This window comes from Dermacentor silvarum, chromosome 2 (assembly GCF_013339745.2).
Source record: "Dermacentor silvarum isolate Dsil-2018 chromosome 2, BIME_Dsil_1.4, whole genome shotgun sequence".
In the NCBI taxonomy this organism is placed as follows: domain Eukaryota; kingdom Metazoa; phylum Arthropoda; class Arachnida; order Ixodida; family Ixodidae; genus Dermacentor; species Dermacentor silvarum.
In genome coordinates, this window is record NC_051155.1 from 234,932,624 (window position 1) to 234,949,387 (window position 16,764).

At 47.5% G+C, this 16,764-nt stretch overlaps 2 protein-coding genes across 2 annotated transcripts in view; both read right to left on the minus strand.

The window, feature by feature from the left end:
- Window positions 1-789: 789 nt before the first annotated feature.
- On the minus strand, window positions 790-16,258 carry LOC125943591 (uncharacterized). The gene is made up of 3 exons (XM_049663041.1): window positions 16,076-16,258; window positions 14,114-14,290; window positions 790-1,481 (listed from the first exon to the last, which is right to left on the minus strand). The coding sequence occupies exons 1-3, from the start codon at window positions 16,256-16,258 to the stop codon at window positions 1,353-1,355; spliced, it is 489 nt and encodes a 162-aa protein (XP_049518998.1). The 3' UTR covers window positions 790-1,352.
- LOC119440750 (arylsulfatase B-like) overlaps window positions 16,013-16,764 on the minus strand; it is a 46,962-nt gene continuing 46,210 nt past the window's right edge. The window contains exon 8 of the mRNA XM_049663042.1: window positions 16,013-16,757. Coding sequence (XP_049518999.1) covers window positions 16,429-16,757 — 329 coding nt within the window. The 3' untranslated portion in view covers window positions 16,013-16,428. The remainder of the gene's footprint in view (window positions 16,758-16,764) is intronic.

Genomic DNA, 16,764 nt, shown 5'->3' on the forward strand with positions numbered 1-16,764 from the left:
AGCATTTCTTGCCGGCGGCTCTGTCTGTTGTGCCGCGTCCCACACCCCCACAGTGCATCCCCCTCTCTCTCCTCTCCTACGCTCCCCCTTTCTCTCCTCTAGGAATGCTGTACGGAGCGGCGCCTGCGTCCCACACCTCCACAGCGCATGCGCGTCTCCTCCCCCTCTCTATCCTCTCCTACGCTCCCCCTTTCTTTGCTCTAGGAATCCTGTATGGAGCGGCGCCCGCGTGCCACACTCCCACAGCGCATGCGCGTCCCCTCCCCTCTCTCTCCTCTCCTACGCTCCCCCCTTTCTCTCCTCTAGGAATCCGGAGCGGCGCGCTAGACAGGTGGTGCGACAGCTGCATACTCCACTGGGGCCCCCACGGTAGTTCCGCGGTATGAAAATGACGGAGTGCGCGCGCCTCATTCTCAGCGCCGCGATGAGCGCTCGGGTCGCTGCCGCGAAACCATCTCCCGCTCAAGCTAACCATCTCCCCGCTGCTTCGCATCCACACATGGTTCCCTTTAGCGGGAGATGGAGTAATTTTTTTCCCTTCCTTTCCGGCAGAAAGTCGATTGCGCATGCGCGGCTTTGATTCGGCGGACGAATTGAACTGAGTTGCGGACTAACCTAAACTAACTTAACCTAACGGCCTAGCATGTATTGATGCCAGATTAGGTGAGGTCAGGTTAGGCCGCAACTCAGTTCAAATCGCCCGCCGAATAAAAGCCGCGCATGCGCAATCAACTTCCTGCTCAAAAGGAGTGAAAAAATGCTCTCCCTTCACGAGCCGCAGCGAAACAGTCTTCTCGTTCACGTGTAGCGTACCGTGCCTTCAGGACTTACACGATGCCATCTTGAGCATCCAGCGGATTACGGCGGTAGCACGTTGTTCGCACGGGAACCGTATTAAAACAAATGAAATCAACTAGCAGGGCAAAGTGTTTTATCGGAAGGATTCCTCCAGCCCACAATATGCTGCCTTGGTCGCGCGGGCTACCAATCAGTGTTGGCACGCGTTGCCGGCACGGCCCGGGCGAAATGATAAGGAGCGAAAGATGCGGCAACGAGGCAATCAAGACAAATTAGCACAGAAACACACACATGACCGAAAAGCACGACAGAGACAAATTGTTCCTCCAAAGGAGATGGTCCGTCCCACGAGGCAAGCCCCAGCAAAGGTCTCCCACTCAGACTGCCGCCGCTGATGAGCTTGTCAGTCCTTGTACGAGAACTCAGCGTTGGTTCGGTGCCTCGTCCCTTAGGGAAGGCGGCGCTAACGAAACAAAAACACGTAATGTGCCTCGATGAGCTGAAAGCAACAACCGAACAGGAGATGGTGGAGGGAAAAATAAGAGATAATCACCTCAGTCCTGCCACGATTCCCAGATACCGTCTCGGCGCAGGGGGTCGGCCCTGGGATCCGGTGTGCCGATAAGCGGGGTCTTCATCGTTAGCTTCAGTTCGTCAAGTCGTGCCCTCAGTTTCATGTATTCCTGTGGGTGACCATGAGGCAACTTGAGATTTAGTTAGCGGCAATGTCAGAAGGAATGAAACGGCATCATGAATTGTGTTTCATTAGAACTGCTCTTTGGATGTGGAACGCGTCATTATAGAACAATTACTGGTAATCGCACAAAGTATGTCGTAAGCAGCACGTCAGCTTAGAGGTCCCACTGAATAATGTGTGCTCGTTAGATAATCTTGGGTCGGCGGCGCCAGCGTACGTTTGTATTGTTGCACAAGAAAGTGCTCACGGTATTGCACACTGGCTGCCATCAAGGACAGTGTTGGTGCCTTGCCCATTAAGACTACTTCGCAAATTCACTGCTCGTTAGCACAAGTTAGAGTACTGTTTCTTCATTCGAAGTTTCTAATCAGACGCTTGTCCAGCTTGCGTATATGGTAAATACGTTCATTGTGTTTTACCGTAGCTTATTCTGATGATTGCCACATATTTGTTTCATGTCATACAGTATTACGACGAAATGGGAGAGAGAAAAAAAGAATTCAAATGAATACCTCGGGAGATGGGAATAATAAAAAATATTGCGTCATATTCTAGGCCCTTACAGTCACTAATTAGTCATTACTGGCGCTGGCTTGGTGAAACAGACAACAGCAACAGTTCTTTTGTCGACTGAAGCTCTGTTTCTATTAAGCAACAGAACCCCCCCCCCCCAAAAAAAAAAAAAAAAGAAAAAAAAAGAAAAAAAGCTAATATTTCCTGTGTATTAAGCCTGTGTAACGCGTTAATTTACATAAGCAACCTTTTTCGTTTCTTGATATTGTACAAAAATTTCAATAAAGACAGAAGCGAACGAACCGAAATTCGCTTTCTTAACAAGTCATTGATTTTCCAATACGATTTTAATACGATGATGAGCCTCGCCACAATCTATGTAAAGCAAGCTCGGCGCACACAATCTTTAAAACTACTTTTTATCCACCGAGACATGTCCCACCATTTAGCAAGACTTATTGAGTCTTTCACTCCCCGCTTATTGCTAACGCATTTTTAAAGCCATAATAAAGTAGGCAAATGCAGCACTAGTTCTCCAAAAGAGCAATACTTTTGAACTTATCGATCGTTGCAGGCGTTCAGCGCGAGACCATAAGCCTTCGATAAAATTCTAAATCTGTCTCGCGCACCAGCTGAGTCAAACAATATTCAAACAAGTAATTTAAACAGCGCTTCGAACACGAAGAGCACTGTTAGTTTTCTTTGTTCATACGAAATAGCTTACACTGGCTTTCTAGAAAGGGCTCGTTTAAATTAGCCCGACGATATCTACCCTAGTGAAAAAAAGCCGGCAGATACCACGCCATGTGGGAATCGATGTTATGCGAAGCAGTATGCGTGGAGCCTACCAAGTTAACGAAACGACCATGAAAGCACCAAGACGTAGGCGGCTGTTTCATGACCTCGGGCTGAGACGGCCCGGCCCATTAAGATGTGCATGAACGCATTCCTGGCAGGCCAAAGTCTCAAATCGAGCTTCCGTCGAGGCAAGATGACACAGGGCGCAAACAGAAGACCCTTTGTTAGTTAACAGCTGTAAACTTGGACACATTCGCTTACTAAGTGAATTAACAAGCGTGGCGTCAGCGCGCACAAGCAAACATGAATTGATCACACTCGATCACCACCGACAACCACTGTAAAAAAATTGGATGTGGCTTAACTCAGTTATGCCTGAGTGTGAAACGGAAAAAGGAAAAAAGACGCAGTTTCGCCCGGAAGGCGAAGCATCAATTGCGATAGCAAATTAGTAGCGAGCTATACTGAATAAGGATAGTAGTTTGAATGGCTGTATAAAGTTGGACACATTCGCTTCCTAACTGAATTAATAAGCATGGTGTCAGTGCGCACAAGAATACATAAATGGATCACACTCAATCCGCACACAATCGCTGTCAAAACGCTGGCATGAGCAAGCGCGCCAGCAGCAGCGAGCGAAGGTTCGTGCGGTCTATCGCTTCAACGGAAACTGAGCGGCGAAAGGACCGCGCATACAAATGTAGAAGCCGTGTTGCAGATCGCTTTCAAGACACGGTGCGCGCGACCGCCCGGCGCCGCGAAGAGTACAAGTACGCAGTGGCTCGCAGAACAGAAGCCGCAGCCCCTCCCTCCCGCGCTGCTTTCCCGCTTTCCTGCTTTCGCGTGGGAGATTGAGTCGCCAGTTCCCCTTGCGCCCGGTCGCAAGATACGCATTTGGTGGCGCAGCTAATCCCCTCCCTCCCTCCCGTCCCCCCGCGGCCTTTCGCGCGGCGGAAGAAGTCGCGTTTGCTCTCCGCCGTGCGTTCGCTCCCCGTGAAAGCGTGCGTCCCTCGCGCGCTTTCAGTCGCACATACAGCATACGGCGCACGGCTGACGATTTTATCGCCATTTGACTTTATACGGAACCTCACGGTGACGGCAACGCTGACGGCAGAAATCCGCTTGGAGTGTCCATATAATTGCTATCACAATAAAAGTAAGAAAGAGGGAACTGTAATCAGAGGCTGTCCGTGCAAGCGCTGTCACACACAGTCCGTCAGTGTCATAAAGTGTCAGAAAGTGACACATTGCCTGTGTATCACTCAAATTTTATTAGAGACACGCAGAACGTCACACAGTGGACAGTTTCACATAGTCAGTCTCTCGCGCAATCACGTCGATTGTAAGTATAACGGCGCAGTGCCTTTAAGTCACTCTTGATCTCACTGGAGACGAGAGTACGGTAATCTTAATTTCTGAGAGCGGACTACTGTTGTCTAGTGTATGAGGAGAGCGCTGCTCTTTGCTCGTAACAACGAGAACCGTCACAAAAGGTGCACGATCGTGGGACTGCGCCATCGAAAAAGTGGGCGCAGCCATTTCTATGACAAAAAAAAAGTATGCATTTGTAAACACCACTCTAAATAGACGTGGTAAGAGGGTCCAGTCACGTGGTTGTGAGCTGGATGAATAAGAAAGCTGTAAATTAGAATTTAGGGAATGAAGTGTTTGTAAAGCCACCTCCACTAGTCCAATGATAGCTCACGTGCAAAAGCACAGAGCTGTGCTGGATGGCAACGCAGCTGAAGCCATCGTGGGCAGATTGGGCAGCTGCACCCGATAGGTAGTATATCCGTGGGTACCGTAGTGACTCGGCAACCTTTAAAACATTATATAATGTCCTTTGTCAGCTGCCAACTGACACGGGAAACTAAAGCGGCTGCTAATCAGGAGGCAGGTGAAAGAAATGAAAGCACATAAAAATTATGGAGGTCCATCGACAATCTTGGAATCTATGTGAAGCGAAGCTTTCCTGCATGAAACGGTTAATTAAATGTTATAAATTTGCCCATTTCATTCCTGCACGCGCGCATCTTCTCTCGCGCACCTGTGCTACGCAACGTGACACATACCGCGATCATCTCAAAGAGCTAGATGGCGTTGGCACGATAGAAGTGTACGTGTGATTGTGGCGTAATGGTTAAAACACTGGGTAGCTGTGATAGGAGACCGCGGTTCGTTCCTACCGTCGGGCACGCAAGTCAAGTGTCAGCTATTGCGAAAGACAACAGCAGCACCCAACTGCCGTGGTCAGGAAGTTTGCAAAGAAAGATTGGCATTAGTTAGAGTTCGTCTTTGTGCAAAAGGCAGAGTTTCGGGATAGGTATATGTGCAGACTTTGGCAAAGCAGACTTCTCGTATGGCCTTTGAACGACAGTAATGGAAAAAGCCGGCGAAATTTCATTGCCAGCCCCGCCGATAGTGGCCACTCTGACTAGTCGTTACACTAACCCTGTTATTTTTACATCTAGGAGACAGCCTAATGAGAGTGCTTTATCTTGCACGCTTTCTCTCAACCTTCTATGTCATTGCCTAAAGTAATAATGCCTTGTTGAACTACCCTGTACATTGCATGATTAAACAGCCCGAGAAGACACGTCACAAGCATGTTTCGTCTCTTTTTGTGCCGTGTCTCCTCGTGCCTTTAATCATGATCAATATAGACAGCTTTATTAATGCACGAACGGCTCTATGCGGAACTGTTCACAAGGATTCTTCGAAAATTGGATTAATAAAAATGTACAGTATAAATATTGATCTACCATCTTGAATTTTTCATAGCGGAACATCGCTACTGCTTTTGAACGCCATGTGTTAGCCCTGGAGTAATGTGTGGTTATCACTCGGAGAGAAAAGCACAGGAGGACAAGATAATTAAGCTCCAATAATTCGTGCCTGAGTTGCCGTTGTACGATACAGTTCACGGTGCTATAAGACATTATCTTTGTGAATATATTTAAGTTCCTTAGCCCCGAGATCGTCCTTAATTAGTTATTTTTCTTCAGTAATATTTTTTGTTGAAATAGAACTGTTCAATCATTCTCTCAGATTAAAACGAAACAGCTTTTTCTTCGAATAACCTTAAGGGAAGTTGGCACGGAGAAAATACTGCGACTTCAATAGCTGCGCACGCTAGGTTGGACATATGGATTACGTCTTCATCATTCCCATCGGCCTATTTAATGTTCCCTGTAGGACGAAGGCCTCTCCCAGCGATCTCCAATTATCTTGCGCCAACTGACCCCATAGTTTGCCTGCAGATTTTTTTATTACATCACACCACTTAATTTTCTGCCACCCGCATCTGTGTCTTCCTTCTCTTTGCACCGATTCTATAGATCTAATCGACCGACGATTGCCTGCTATGATTGCATGCTCTATGCGGGCCTCCCTTATTCCCCTCCCTTATCTCAACAAGAACATTGCCTACTCCCATTTGCTTTTTAATCGACACCGCTGTCTTCCCGTCTCTTAACGTTACGCCTAACATTTTGCGTTCCATCGCTCGTTGCGTGGTCGCAAACTTCTTCTCAAGCTTCCTTGTTACATTCCCAGTTTCTGTCCTAGTTTTTCACTGTCGCTACAATGCAATTTAAATTCAAATTTGTGTTCAGCATATTTATGTATGTCTGTACACTTGATTGTACACTTTTCGTTTAAAGGATAAGGTAATCTGCCGGTCTTAACTTCCTAACTCCTACCGTATGCGCTCCGACCTACATCCTACTTTGTATTATTCTGTAGATTTTATCCTCCCGATATAGGTCCTCTGAGACTAATTCGCCTAGATAAACGGTACTCATTCAGGGATTCCAGAATCTGAATACCAATAACAAATTCTTGTTGTCTTGTCAGGCTGTTGGACGCTATACCTTTGTCTTCTGCATATTACTCTTCGAGCCTACTTTTTCTTTATAAATTCATATATCATTTTTCCACTTGAGATCATCATGATCATCCTGATCATCAACAAGCACCTAATTAATTTCACTGCCTCATGAAGCTTATACCCAGAACATGCAATTATCATTGCCATGCGTCATCCGGAAGAACGCCACACCTTTAATTAGTACCTCATCACACCCCTTGATTCCCTGCTACCCTCTATCATGCTTACTTTCGTTGGCCACTCTTTCAGTTACTCTAATAGGAAAACAAGTCATCTGTTCTGTGCTTCATAAGTGACGAAGACTGGCACTCCCTATATACCTTGTATTGGTGTGCAGCGTACGAAATTTGCGAACGTCGTTTTTATACAAGAGTCTAGATTTTGCTGCAAAGGTAACAGCATGCAGTTAGCGCTATGTAGGTGACGCTGCTCTACTGTCGCTTTTCGTGACGTTTTCTCTACCAAGGCCAAACCGTGATTTCACAGCGCGCCTCGCTACGCTTAAATACGATGGCATTTTAATGTGCGTTTGTATTAGAGAGCGTTTGCTTTCAGCACTCAAAAAATATCAAACCTGCACTAGATACTTGTATATATACCGAAATCTAGAAGAACTGTAATTAAGAAATGCGTTCTCGTTTTTTTTTTCAACCACAGTGCTAGGCTTTCTGATGGTCGGCAATCGAAATAAATAAATAAATAAATAAATAAATAAATAAATAAATAAATAAATAAATAAATAAATAAATAAATAAATAAATAAATAAATAAATAAATAAATAAATAAATAAATAAATAAATAAATAAATAAATAAATAAATAAATAAATAAATAAAATAAAAATTATGTCTGGAAGGGTTCACCGGCTCAGCGCTGGGTCTACAGGAAAGCGAAACGGGCTCCTTCCGATCTCAAATGAAGACAGGCGCAAAGACAATTCAACGGCAAAAATCGACCACGACGTCGTGGTTTCCTACCGCCTGCAATTTCAACGGGAAGGATTGTGTTTTCTTCCTTTTTTTTTTGCTGGTATTTCTGATTTAGCCTCAACAGGCCAGGGAAAATGAAAATGTGTGACACAACGAGGAATAGAAGACATCAACTGTATACGAAGAGCACACAGACCGAGCCACATGCTCTCTCAATGTTAATCCGCTGCGGCGCCAAGATTTATAAGCTTTTTGCCTGTTGCGGTTTAACGACGGCAAAAGCAGCAGCAGCGGCAGAGTCTAGACGTCAAATAATGTACCAGTAGTGCACTGTAAGGACTAATATGCTGCGGTAATAACTAATCACACCTGCTTCTTGTTTTTTCGTTTCTTTTTTTTGAGGGGCACCTGCTGCATACATCGAAACATGTTCATACCGAGCGACTGCCTTTAGACGAATATTTGAATGAAAGTGAAGCGGCTGCTGTATGATAGGGCGACGAAATGAGTCTCCACATGTACGTGAAAGGCTTCCTTCAATGAACCCTGAACACAGAGTAACCTTACGCTGCATTTATTTCGTCACGCGGGCATAGAATTCAGCGGTGCCTCGACGCAAGGATGTTGGGGGTTTCTTTTTGTTCGCCAACCACCTCTGGCAGTCTCTTTTGTATCACAATGATTATACCAGATCCGTGTATGGAAAACGATGACGAGGACAAATATAAGCGAAGAGAGAAATTGGTAATATGCTGCTTGGTAGACACAAGCTGAAAAGCGTAAATTTAGTTTAGTTGGAGTGCTCGAATAATTTCCACACCCATATTATTAAAAAAATGATCTAACGCAGGAGTTGTTCGCATAGAGGAGATGCACGCCCGATCGTAATCACAGGCCAAGGCGGCCGCCCAATACCAAAGAGCAGTTGCGAAAGAAAAGCTTTGTGAATTCGGCTCCTGCATTATTGAATAGGATGTTCTAAAAATGTGGGCTTCGAATGTCGGACCGGAAACAAAATACTTTTTTGCCGACTTTCTATAAGCAGAAGGAGAAACATGAAGAGGAAAGGGGACAAAAGAAAATGCGACCTTTTTTTCTCCATACACCCATTACTCTTCGGAAGCACGTCATGCCTGGTCGCTTGCAGATAAAGAGAAACTTCGCTGCCTCAACGAACATTTGAAGCAGCCGGTGGGATATAAGCATGGATCTCTCGCAGGACAGGTAGAACCTTATAGTCGTAGCGAAACGACATAGTTGAACCCTTATAATATCATATTTTCGAGGGTAACGTTTCGTTTCTAAATGTTGAGTAGTGAATGCGTGTTCAAAATTTAGAATATTCGTATACACCATAAGTTTGGTAGAGAGGAGAGCGGGTGAGAACGTAGGATAAGGGCTGGTGTGTACATCTAAACAGCGATAAGAAATTGATACATGCATATTGCAGTGTTTCTTCTCGACGATGCGCGCGGGTGCCCCACCGAAGAAGAACTGCTCCTTGCTCTCGAGCTGCTGGCTGAACTGGCCAGCGCTGCAGCTATCCTTTGTAAATATACTTTGTAAATAGTCTTCAGTACTTAATCCTTCGTTCGCGCAACATTTTGGTGGAGAGTGCCGTTCCCCGTCCTCGCAACGGAGCTCCGCAGCGGCCGCACCGTCCAGCTTTCCACCATGACTTCCGGTGACGACACCTCGTCTGCTCCTACTCCTGCGACTCCAACCACAACTTACGCCACGGTTGCCACTCCCCACGATCCTGGCATATTCTCCGGTCAAGATAATGTTGACGTTGATGACTGGCTCGGCATGTATGAGCGTGTTAGCCGAAACAACCGCTGGGACCCTACCATTATGCTAGCGAATATCCTCTTCTACTTGGGCGGAACACCTTGTGTCTGATTCCGGACACTCGAGGAGGAGATCTCTAGCTGGGTTGCTTTCAAGGAGAAGCTCCGCGACCTCTTTGGAAATCCGACCGGTCGGCAGCTGGCTGCAAGAAAAGAGCTTGCTACCCGAGTACAGTCTTCCACTGAATCGTAGTGTCTCGTACATGCAAGACGTGCTCACTCTTTGCCAGAAAGTCGAAGAGAACATGGTCGAAGTTGACAAGGTAGGCCACGTTCTCAAAGGGATCGCGGACGACGCGTTCAACTTGTTGATTTTCAACAATGTGTCCACCATCGACGTCATTGTCAAGGAATATTGCCGCCGCTTTGAGCTCGCCAAAAGCCGCCGCTTCATTCCACAGTTCTCCCGGCTACCTAAAACGGCTGCGACGTGTTAGGGAGCCCTTACCGCTTCACACCCCTCCAATGAGACCGTCACACGTATTGTTCACCGCGAGCTCGAGGCGGCAAGTCCTGCACCGTTTCTTCCACGCCCACTTGGCCCCACCATTGACCAACCAGCCCCAGCGATCTCCCTCATTCAGGCAGTTGTGCGGCAAGAATTTGAAACTTCGGTTTTCCTGCTGCCTGCTCCAACTCGCGACCTGACGCCCGACCAGTGCCGACAGCTACGCCTCGCAGCGATCTATATTCCCCTCCCAGATACCGCAACCCTACAGAGTGGAGAACTCCGGACGACAAGCCCATTTGCTTCCGTTGCCACCGCATTGGCCACGTCGCTTGCCACTGCCGCACCTCCTGGACATCGCCGTATTCGAGCTACTTTTCCCCGTCTCCTCACCCATATGCCGACCCTCGCCGCTACTTCGCCTCGCCGTATGCCTCCTACCTCTGACGTATCCGTCGATGACAGTCGTCCCGCTCGCTCGCCGTCACTTCAGCGCCGTCGGTCCCTGTCGCCACAGCCACGCCGCTACTCGTCGCCGACCAATTATGGACTTTCCCGGACTGAAAACTAGGCCATGCAACTGCTAGGGGCAGCGCTGCATTATCTTCGTCGTGCCGAAATCCGCCATTGACGCTCCCAACGAACCAGCGCTTACTTGTCCACGTCAACGGTGTCCCTTTGACGGCGTTAATAGATACTGGAGCCCAGGTGTCCATAATGAGTAATAACCTCCGTCGTCGACTGAAGAAGGTTCTCACGCCTGCTACTACACGAGCCGTACGCGTCGCCGATGGCAGCACTGTTGCCGTCACTAGAATGTGTACTTCCCGGATAAGTATCACCGACCACCACGTTCCAGTTCTTTTTACAGTGCTGACGAATTGTCCCCATTACCTAATCCTTGGACTAGACTTTCTTACGGTGCATTCAGCTTTGATAGATCGTTCTACCGGTACCCTTTGCCACGAATTTACTCTACTCGCGCATATTCGTGCTGAACTGCCGAACAACTTTAATACGACCGCCTTCGTCAGCCTGCCGCCTAAAACCTTGACTTTCGTCGATTTGCTTTCATCTTTCCCTGTGCCCGATGGTGATTACATTGCCACACCTGTTCCTGATGTCCTTTTGATGCGCGATATCACTGTGCCCCAATCCGTCGTAACCATCGCCGATAACCGGACATGCCTCCCCGTCGTCAATTTTGGCCTGACAAAGCAAGTTCTACTCCAAGGCATATCGGTTGCAACGCTGCGTACTATAGGAGATGGCCACGTCACGGCGTTTTCAGTAGACGCCTGTTCCGATTCTTCACCGTGTCCACAGGATGCTATTTGCCTTGACGCAACCTTTAGTCCCATGATTGCTGCGGACCTATTGCCTGAACAAGCAGCAGCTCTGCGTCGCCTTTTGGTTTTCTACCAAGACACCTTCGACCTCAACAATTGACAATTGGGCCAGACTTCAATTGTTAAGCATCACATAAATACTGGTGATAAGCATCACATAAATACTGGTGATGCCAGTCCTATTCATCGCTGGCAATATCGAGTTTCTCTTTCAGAGCGTAAGGTTATTCAAGATGAAGTGAAGAAGATGCTTGCCACAGGCATTGTTGAACCCTCGTCGAGCTCTTGGGCGTCACCTGTTGTGCTTGTTAAAGAGAAAGATGGCACGTGGCGCTTCTGCGTAGATTATCGTCATCTAAACCGAATTACCAAAAAAGACGTCTGCCCCTTGCCTCGCATTGACGACGCCCTCAATTGTTTCTACGGTGCCAATTACTTTTCATCAATAGACCTTCGGTCTCGTTATTGGCAAATTTCTGTGGATGAAAAAGACCGAGAGAAGAGCACGTTCATCACCCCTGATGGTCTATATCAATTAAAAGTTGTGCCATTCGATCTATGCAACGCCCCAGCCCCATTCGAGCGTATGATGGACTCTTTGCTTCAAGGGTTGAAATGGTCAACATGCCTTTGCTACCTAGCCGACGTTCTTGTATTTTCGCCTACAATTGAGACACACCTTGAGCGCTTATCAGCTGTTCTGCAAGTCTTCCACGAGGCTGGGCTCCAACTAAATTCCTCGAAGTGTCACTTCGGTCGTCGGCAGATTACAGTGCTGGGCCACCTCATCGCCGCTTCCGGTATTAACCAGACCGGGAGAAAATTCGCGCTGTCACGTCTTTTCCTGTACCTCAGTCTGTCAGAGACGTCCGAAGTTTTGTAGGACTCTGCTCCTACTTCCGACGGTTCCGACCGTTCTTTCGCATTGGCTTGGACTTCCTTGGCCTTTTCCCTCTATCAACGTCTGGCAACAAGTGGGTCGCTGTGGCGACAGATTTTGCCACACGCTATGCCATCACCAGAGCGCTTCCAACAAGCTGTGCCACAGATGTCGCCGATTTTCTTTTACGCGACGTGATTCTGTAGCATGGAGCTCCACACCAACTGCTCACTGACCGTGGCCGTACATTTCTTTCTAAAGTCATCGCCGATATCCTACAGTCCTGGTCAACCAGGCACAAGCTGACTACGTCTTACCGTCCACACACTAATCGTCTCACGGAGCGTCTCAATTGAAGGCTGACAGACATACTTGCAAAGTATGTCTCGTCCGACAACACTGATTGGGACCTTGTCCTACCGTATGTCACATTTGCATATAACCCTTCGCGCCACGACACTGCCAGCTATTCCCCGTTCTTTCTGTTGTTCGGCCGAGAACCCACATTTCCACCGGACACATCCCTTCCATCCGCCGCAGCAGAGACCAGCGAATATGCATCGACGCCATCACCAGGGCAGCCCAAGCTCGTGAAATCACCCGCGCTCGCCTCCTGACCTCCCAAGAGAACCAACGGCGTTTGTACGATCGACATCACAGAGACGTCCACTTTTAGCCTGCATCTCTGGTACTCCTGTGGTCCCCGACTCGTCACGTTGGCCAGTCAGAAATACTCCTGTCTCGGTACACAGGCCCATATCGAGTGCTGCGTGTCGTGACTCCAGTTACGTATGAAATCGCCCCAGTCAGTACCAGTGCCTCATCTGCCCCGACTTCCACTAACGTTGTGGATGTCGCACGCCTAAAACCGTATTACCCTCCTGTTCCCACCGCTATTTAGACGCACCGGGACGATGCTTCTGCCACCGGGGATAATGATACATGCATATTGCCTGTTTCTTCTGGACGATGCGTGCGGGCGCTCCGACGAAGAAGACGATCTGCTCCTTGCTCTCGATGTACCATTTGCACCGAGGATCATCATCATCATCGAGCTGTCGGCTGAACTGGCCAGCGCTGCAGCTATCCTTTTTAAATATGCTTTGTAAATAGTCTCCAGTACTTCATCCTTCGTTCGCGTAACAATATCAAAGCTAGAAGCTCGAGAGCTGAACACCCCATGCGCCTAAAATTAAGATGAAATTTGAACTCCTTACCCCATTAGAGTACACGAGAAACACGTGGCTGCTATTATTAGGCAGCTGTGCAACCTAGTTAAATGAAGTTCAGTATATTGAAAAAGAATAACGTTAAAGTCTAATGGACGTTGAAGGTATATTGTTGATTTAGGCGCTGATCCTGTATACAAAAACAGATGAGTATTGAAGAATTTAGTAAAACTGACATGTCAGTTTCAACGCATCACCTAATCCGCAACAACATAGCTACATGGTTCCAAACGGGCAACAAATATCTCGTTTGTATAAACAGCACCTGATAGAGCATTTAAATCAGACAAGTCTATAGCACTTGTTTACAGATTAGGGCAAGCCAATTATATCGACTATGATTGCAAAGTTCCTTGCGATCCCCAGCTGCGGACAGTTGTTTTTTCATCCGTTTTCATTTCCATTAATTTATCATTTCTTTAATTCAATTAGTAAGTACAAGTAATTTCCCCTATGTTGTACTTGGTGTCATTGTTTGTTGGCTTCTTATAATATAATCACGTCATAGTCGTATAGGTAAGTGCAAACGTTGATACCTCAACCATTTCTTTTTCTAACTGCGGAGTTAGAGTTGAATAATGTATGCTTCATCTTGAATAGATTTGTCTGTTTCAAGTATTTCAACCACGTCTTAAGCAATTTTCCGCTTCACATGTATTTGAGTAGGAAAATGGGCGAACTAAAGTTTCCTCTTAAGAATCAATGAGTGAAGGGAAGCCGTAGGCTCGCTTACGGGGTGGTCAGGGCGGTAAATGTTGACCCTCTCCCACGGGTCGTTCTCAAGGTCATACATGCAGGGTCCCATAGATGGGTGACAGTACTCTCCTCCCTGTATCATAATTTCAGTCAGCACTGCGTCCGGCAGTTCCTTGGGTGTCTCTAAGGTCTTCCCGTGGAAGCACGATAGCACCTGCATGTCAAAGCGCAGGCGCAGTAACGTCAACACGCAAGTCTTTGCTGCATCCACTATGGTTGTTGTGCATTTATTGCTCCGGGACTAACTGAAGTGGTTTCTTATGCAAGCACTGTCACTGAATGAAATGCGCCATGCGATCTTTGTTAGCGGAAACATACTTGTTAGAAATCGTCTGTGGCAGGTAGCGAAATTTTTTCCATCGACTTGGCGAGACACATAATTAACAATTTTCGACACATTACCGTTGCAGTTATTAACATTAGGGTACATATCACATGTTAGAAATGAGGACGAGCAATGGTGAAGGCGTGTTTACTTAGAAAACATTCAGTGCTTAGCAGAAACATTTAGAAACACGTCCTCAAGCCTGGTGGATAATTATTTTATAGCGTACTCTAAAGATTTCAGCACCACGCCCTCAAAGTAGAACACGTCCGATTAAATGGGAGTAATGCTCTCGGTGAATAACTTGTCAACGTACTTTAGCAAATCACTTTTGAGAGTGTTTTGAAGAAAATGAAAGTACACGCGCTTATGTCTCATGTTTTGGACGCTTTAGCTCTGTATATAGTAGATTAATTAATAACCCCAAGTGTTCCTGACTGATTCGGGAAGCAAGAAAATGCATCTCTCTCTACCTCAACACTAGTGACAAGAACTTTTAATGGTTGCTAAAGACTAATAATTGAATAACTAGCAAATTATCTTTCCGGTGGTCACGTTGTAGTTTTAGGGATTTTGGGCATAGCCAAAATTTGCGTGAGCACGTCACAATGGTCTAGATCTTGCCCTTCTGAAGGAGATTTGCATGCATGCAAACCTCTTTCATTGGATGAAGGCCACCTTCATTGCATGCAAACTTCCTTCAATTGGATGCCTCCCTTAATTTACAGCTTCGCGGTTCGACGCTTGCTTAACAGCTGTCCATTACCCGCCGTGGTTGCTTAGTGGCTATGGTGTTGGGCTGCTAAGCACGAGGTCGCGGGATCTAATCCAGTCAACGGCGGATGCACTTCGATGGGGGCGAAATGCGAAAACACCCGTGTACTTAGATTTAGGTGCACATTAAAGAACCCCAGGTGGTCGAAATTTTCCGGAGTCCTCCACTACGGCGTGCCTCATAATCAGATTCTGGTTTTGGCACGTAAAACCCCATATAAAATTAAAACAAAAAAACAGCTGTCCATTGTCAACGCCAATGACGAGCTCGTATGCGGATGACGTCCAAAACAAGAAATAATGGTGGAAGAATTTGGAAGTGTTCCAGGATCATGCCATGAAGGTGCACGTGCACGAAGCGTCGCAATAATTCATACACTACACCTTGAAGGCCTCAAGTAAGAGCGCTCCTCAGAGTCGTTGTAATTGCTCGGTGGTTGGACGGACGCAGTGGTGGGAGTGGTCAATAGCAGTTCCTGGTACCAAAAAGCATGCGTACAAAGCACAAACTCTGTGTCTGTATTGTCCTTTTTGTTTCTCCCCTGTGCTTGTTTTGTATGCCTATACTAACCACACAAGGAATACCTGCCAACATGCTAGCTTTCTGTCGTTGTATGAGTTCGTGCATTGACAGTCACACTGAACTGTGCGGAGACTACTTCATGTTTCTCGATATATGCCCCCTCCCGCCCTTTCAAGTTACCAGGCAGCAGGTACTTTTCCTATTCAAGGACCTCGTCCTCATTGAAGGCGCAGCGTACCTGAGCCGCGAGGCAAGCCTGTCTCGCTTCGTGAAGCGTGTTCCAGTGGTCGGGTGACACGGCACCGACTGGGTCGTACCACTCGTAGTTGGGGAACACCGTGTTGTTGCGGATCCTCCATGATTTTGAAGCGCTCGCCGCGTATGGCCGACTGACCCCACACCGGGTCGATGTTATAGAGCACCTCCTTACGGGGCCACGGTGCTCCCAGCGTCAGCGACTGCCACTGGTTCACGCCGTCGATTTGGGGCACGTTCTTCATATTGCCTCCTGCCGACCGACAGCGCGAACGTTACTAAGTTGGTTGCAGATCTTGACTCACGGCTCAAAAGCAAGAGTAAGTCACTTGAAAATACAGGTCCAAAGTGAAAGAAAGTTTTGTAGAGCAGTACAACTTGGTTAGACCCTAGTTCTGCTGTGTTTGACCTCTAGCTACCGCATTCGTCTGACGTCAAAAGCCTGCCTACCCGCCGCTGAGTAAAATGTAGGCAGCCAGTCGGTGATGTGGAATAGCTGCTTGGTGGCCTTAGCGCGTGTGGCCAGCCGGGGCGTCCAGAGGAAGCCCGGTCCTCGCACGCCACCCTCGGCTACCGTGCCCTTGGAGCCGCGCAGGGGCCAATTGGGCGACGTGTTGCGCGAAAATCCCACGGGCGCACCGCCGTTGTCGGTTGAGAAGGCGATCACCGTGTTGTTCAGCAGGCCGGCCTTGTAGAGTGCCTCCACGATGGCACCCACCGCGTTGTCCAGCTCGGCCAAGCTTCCTGCGTT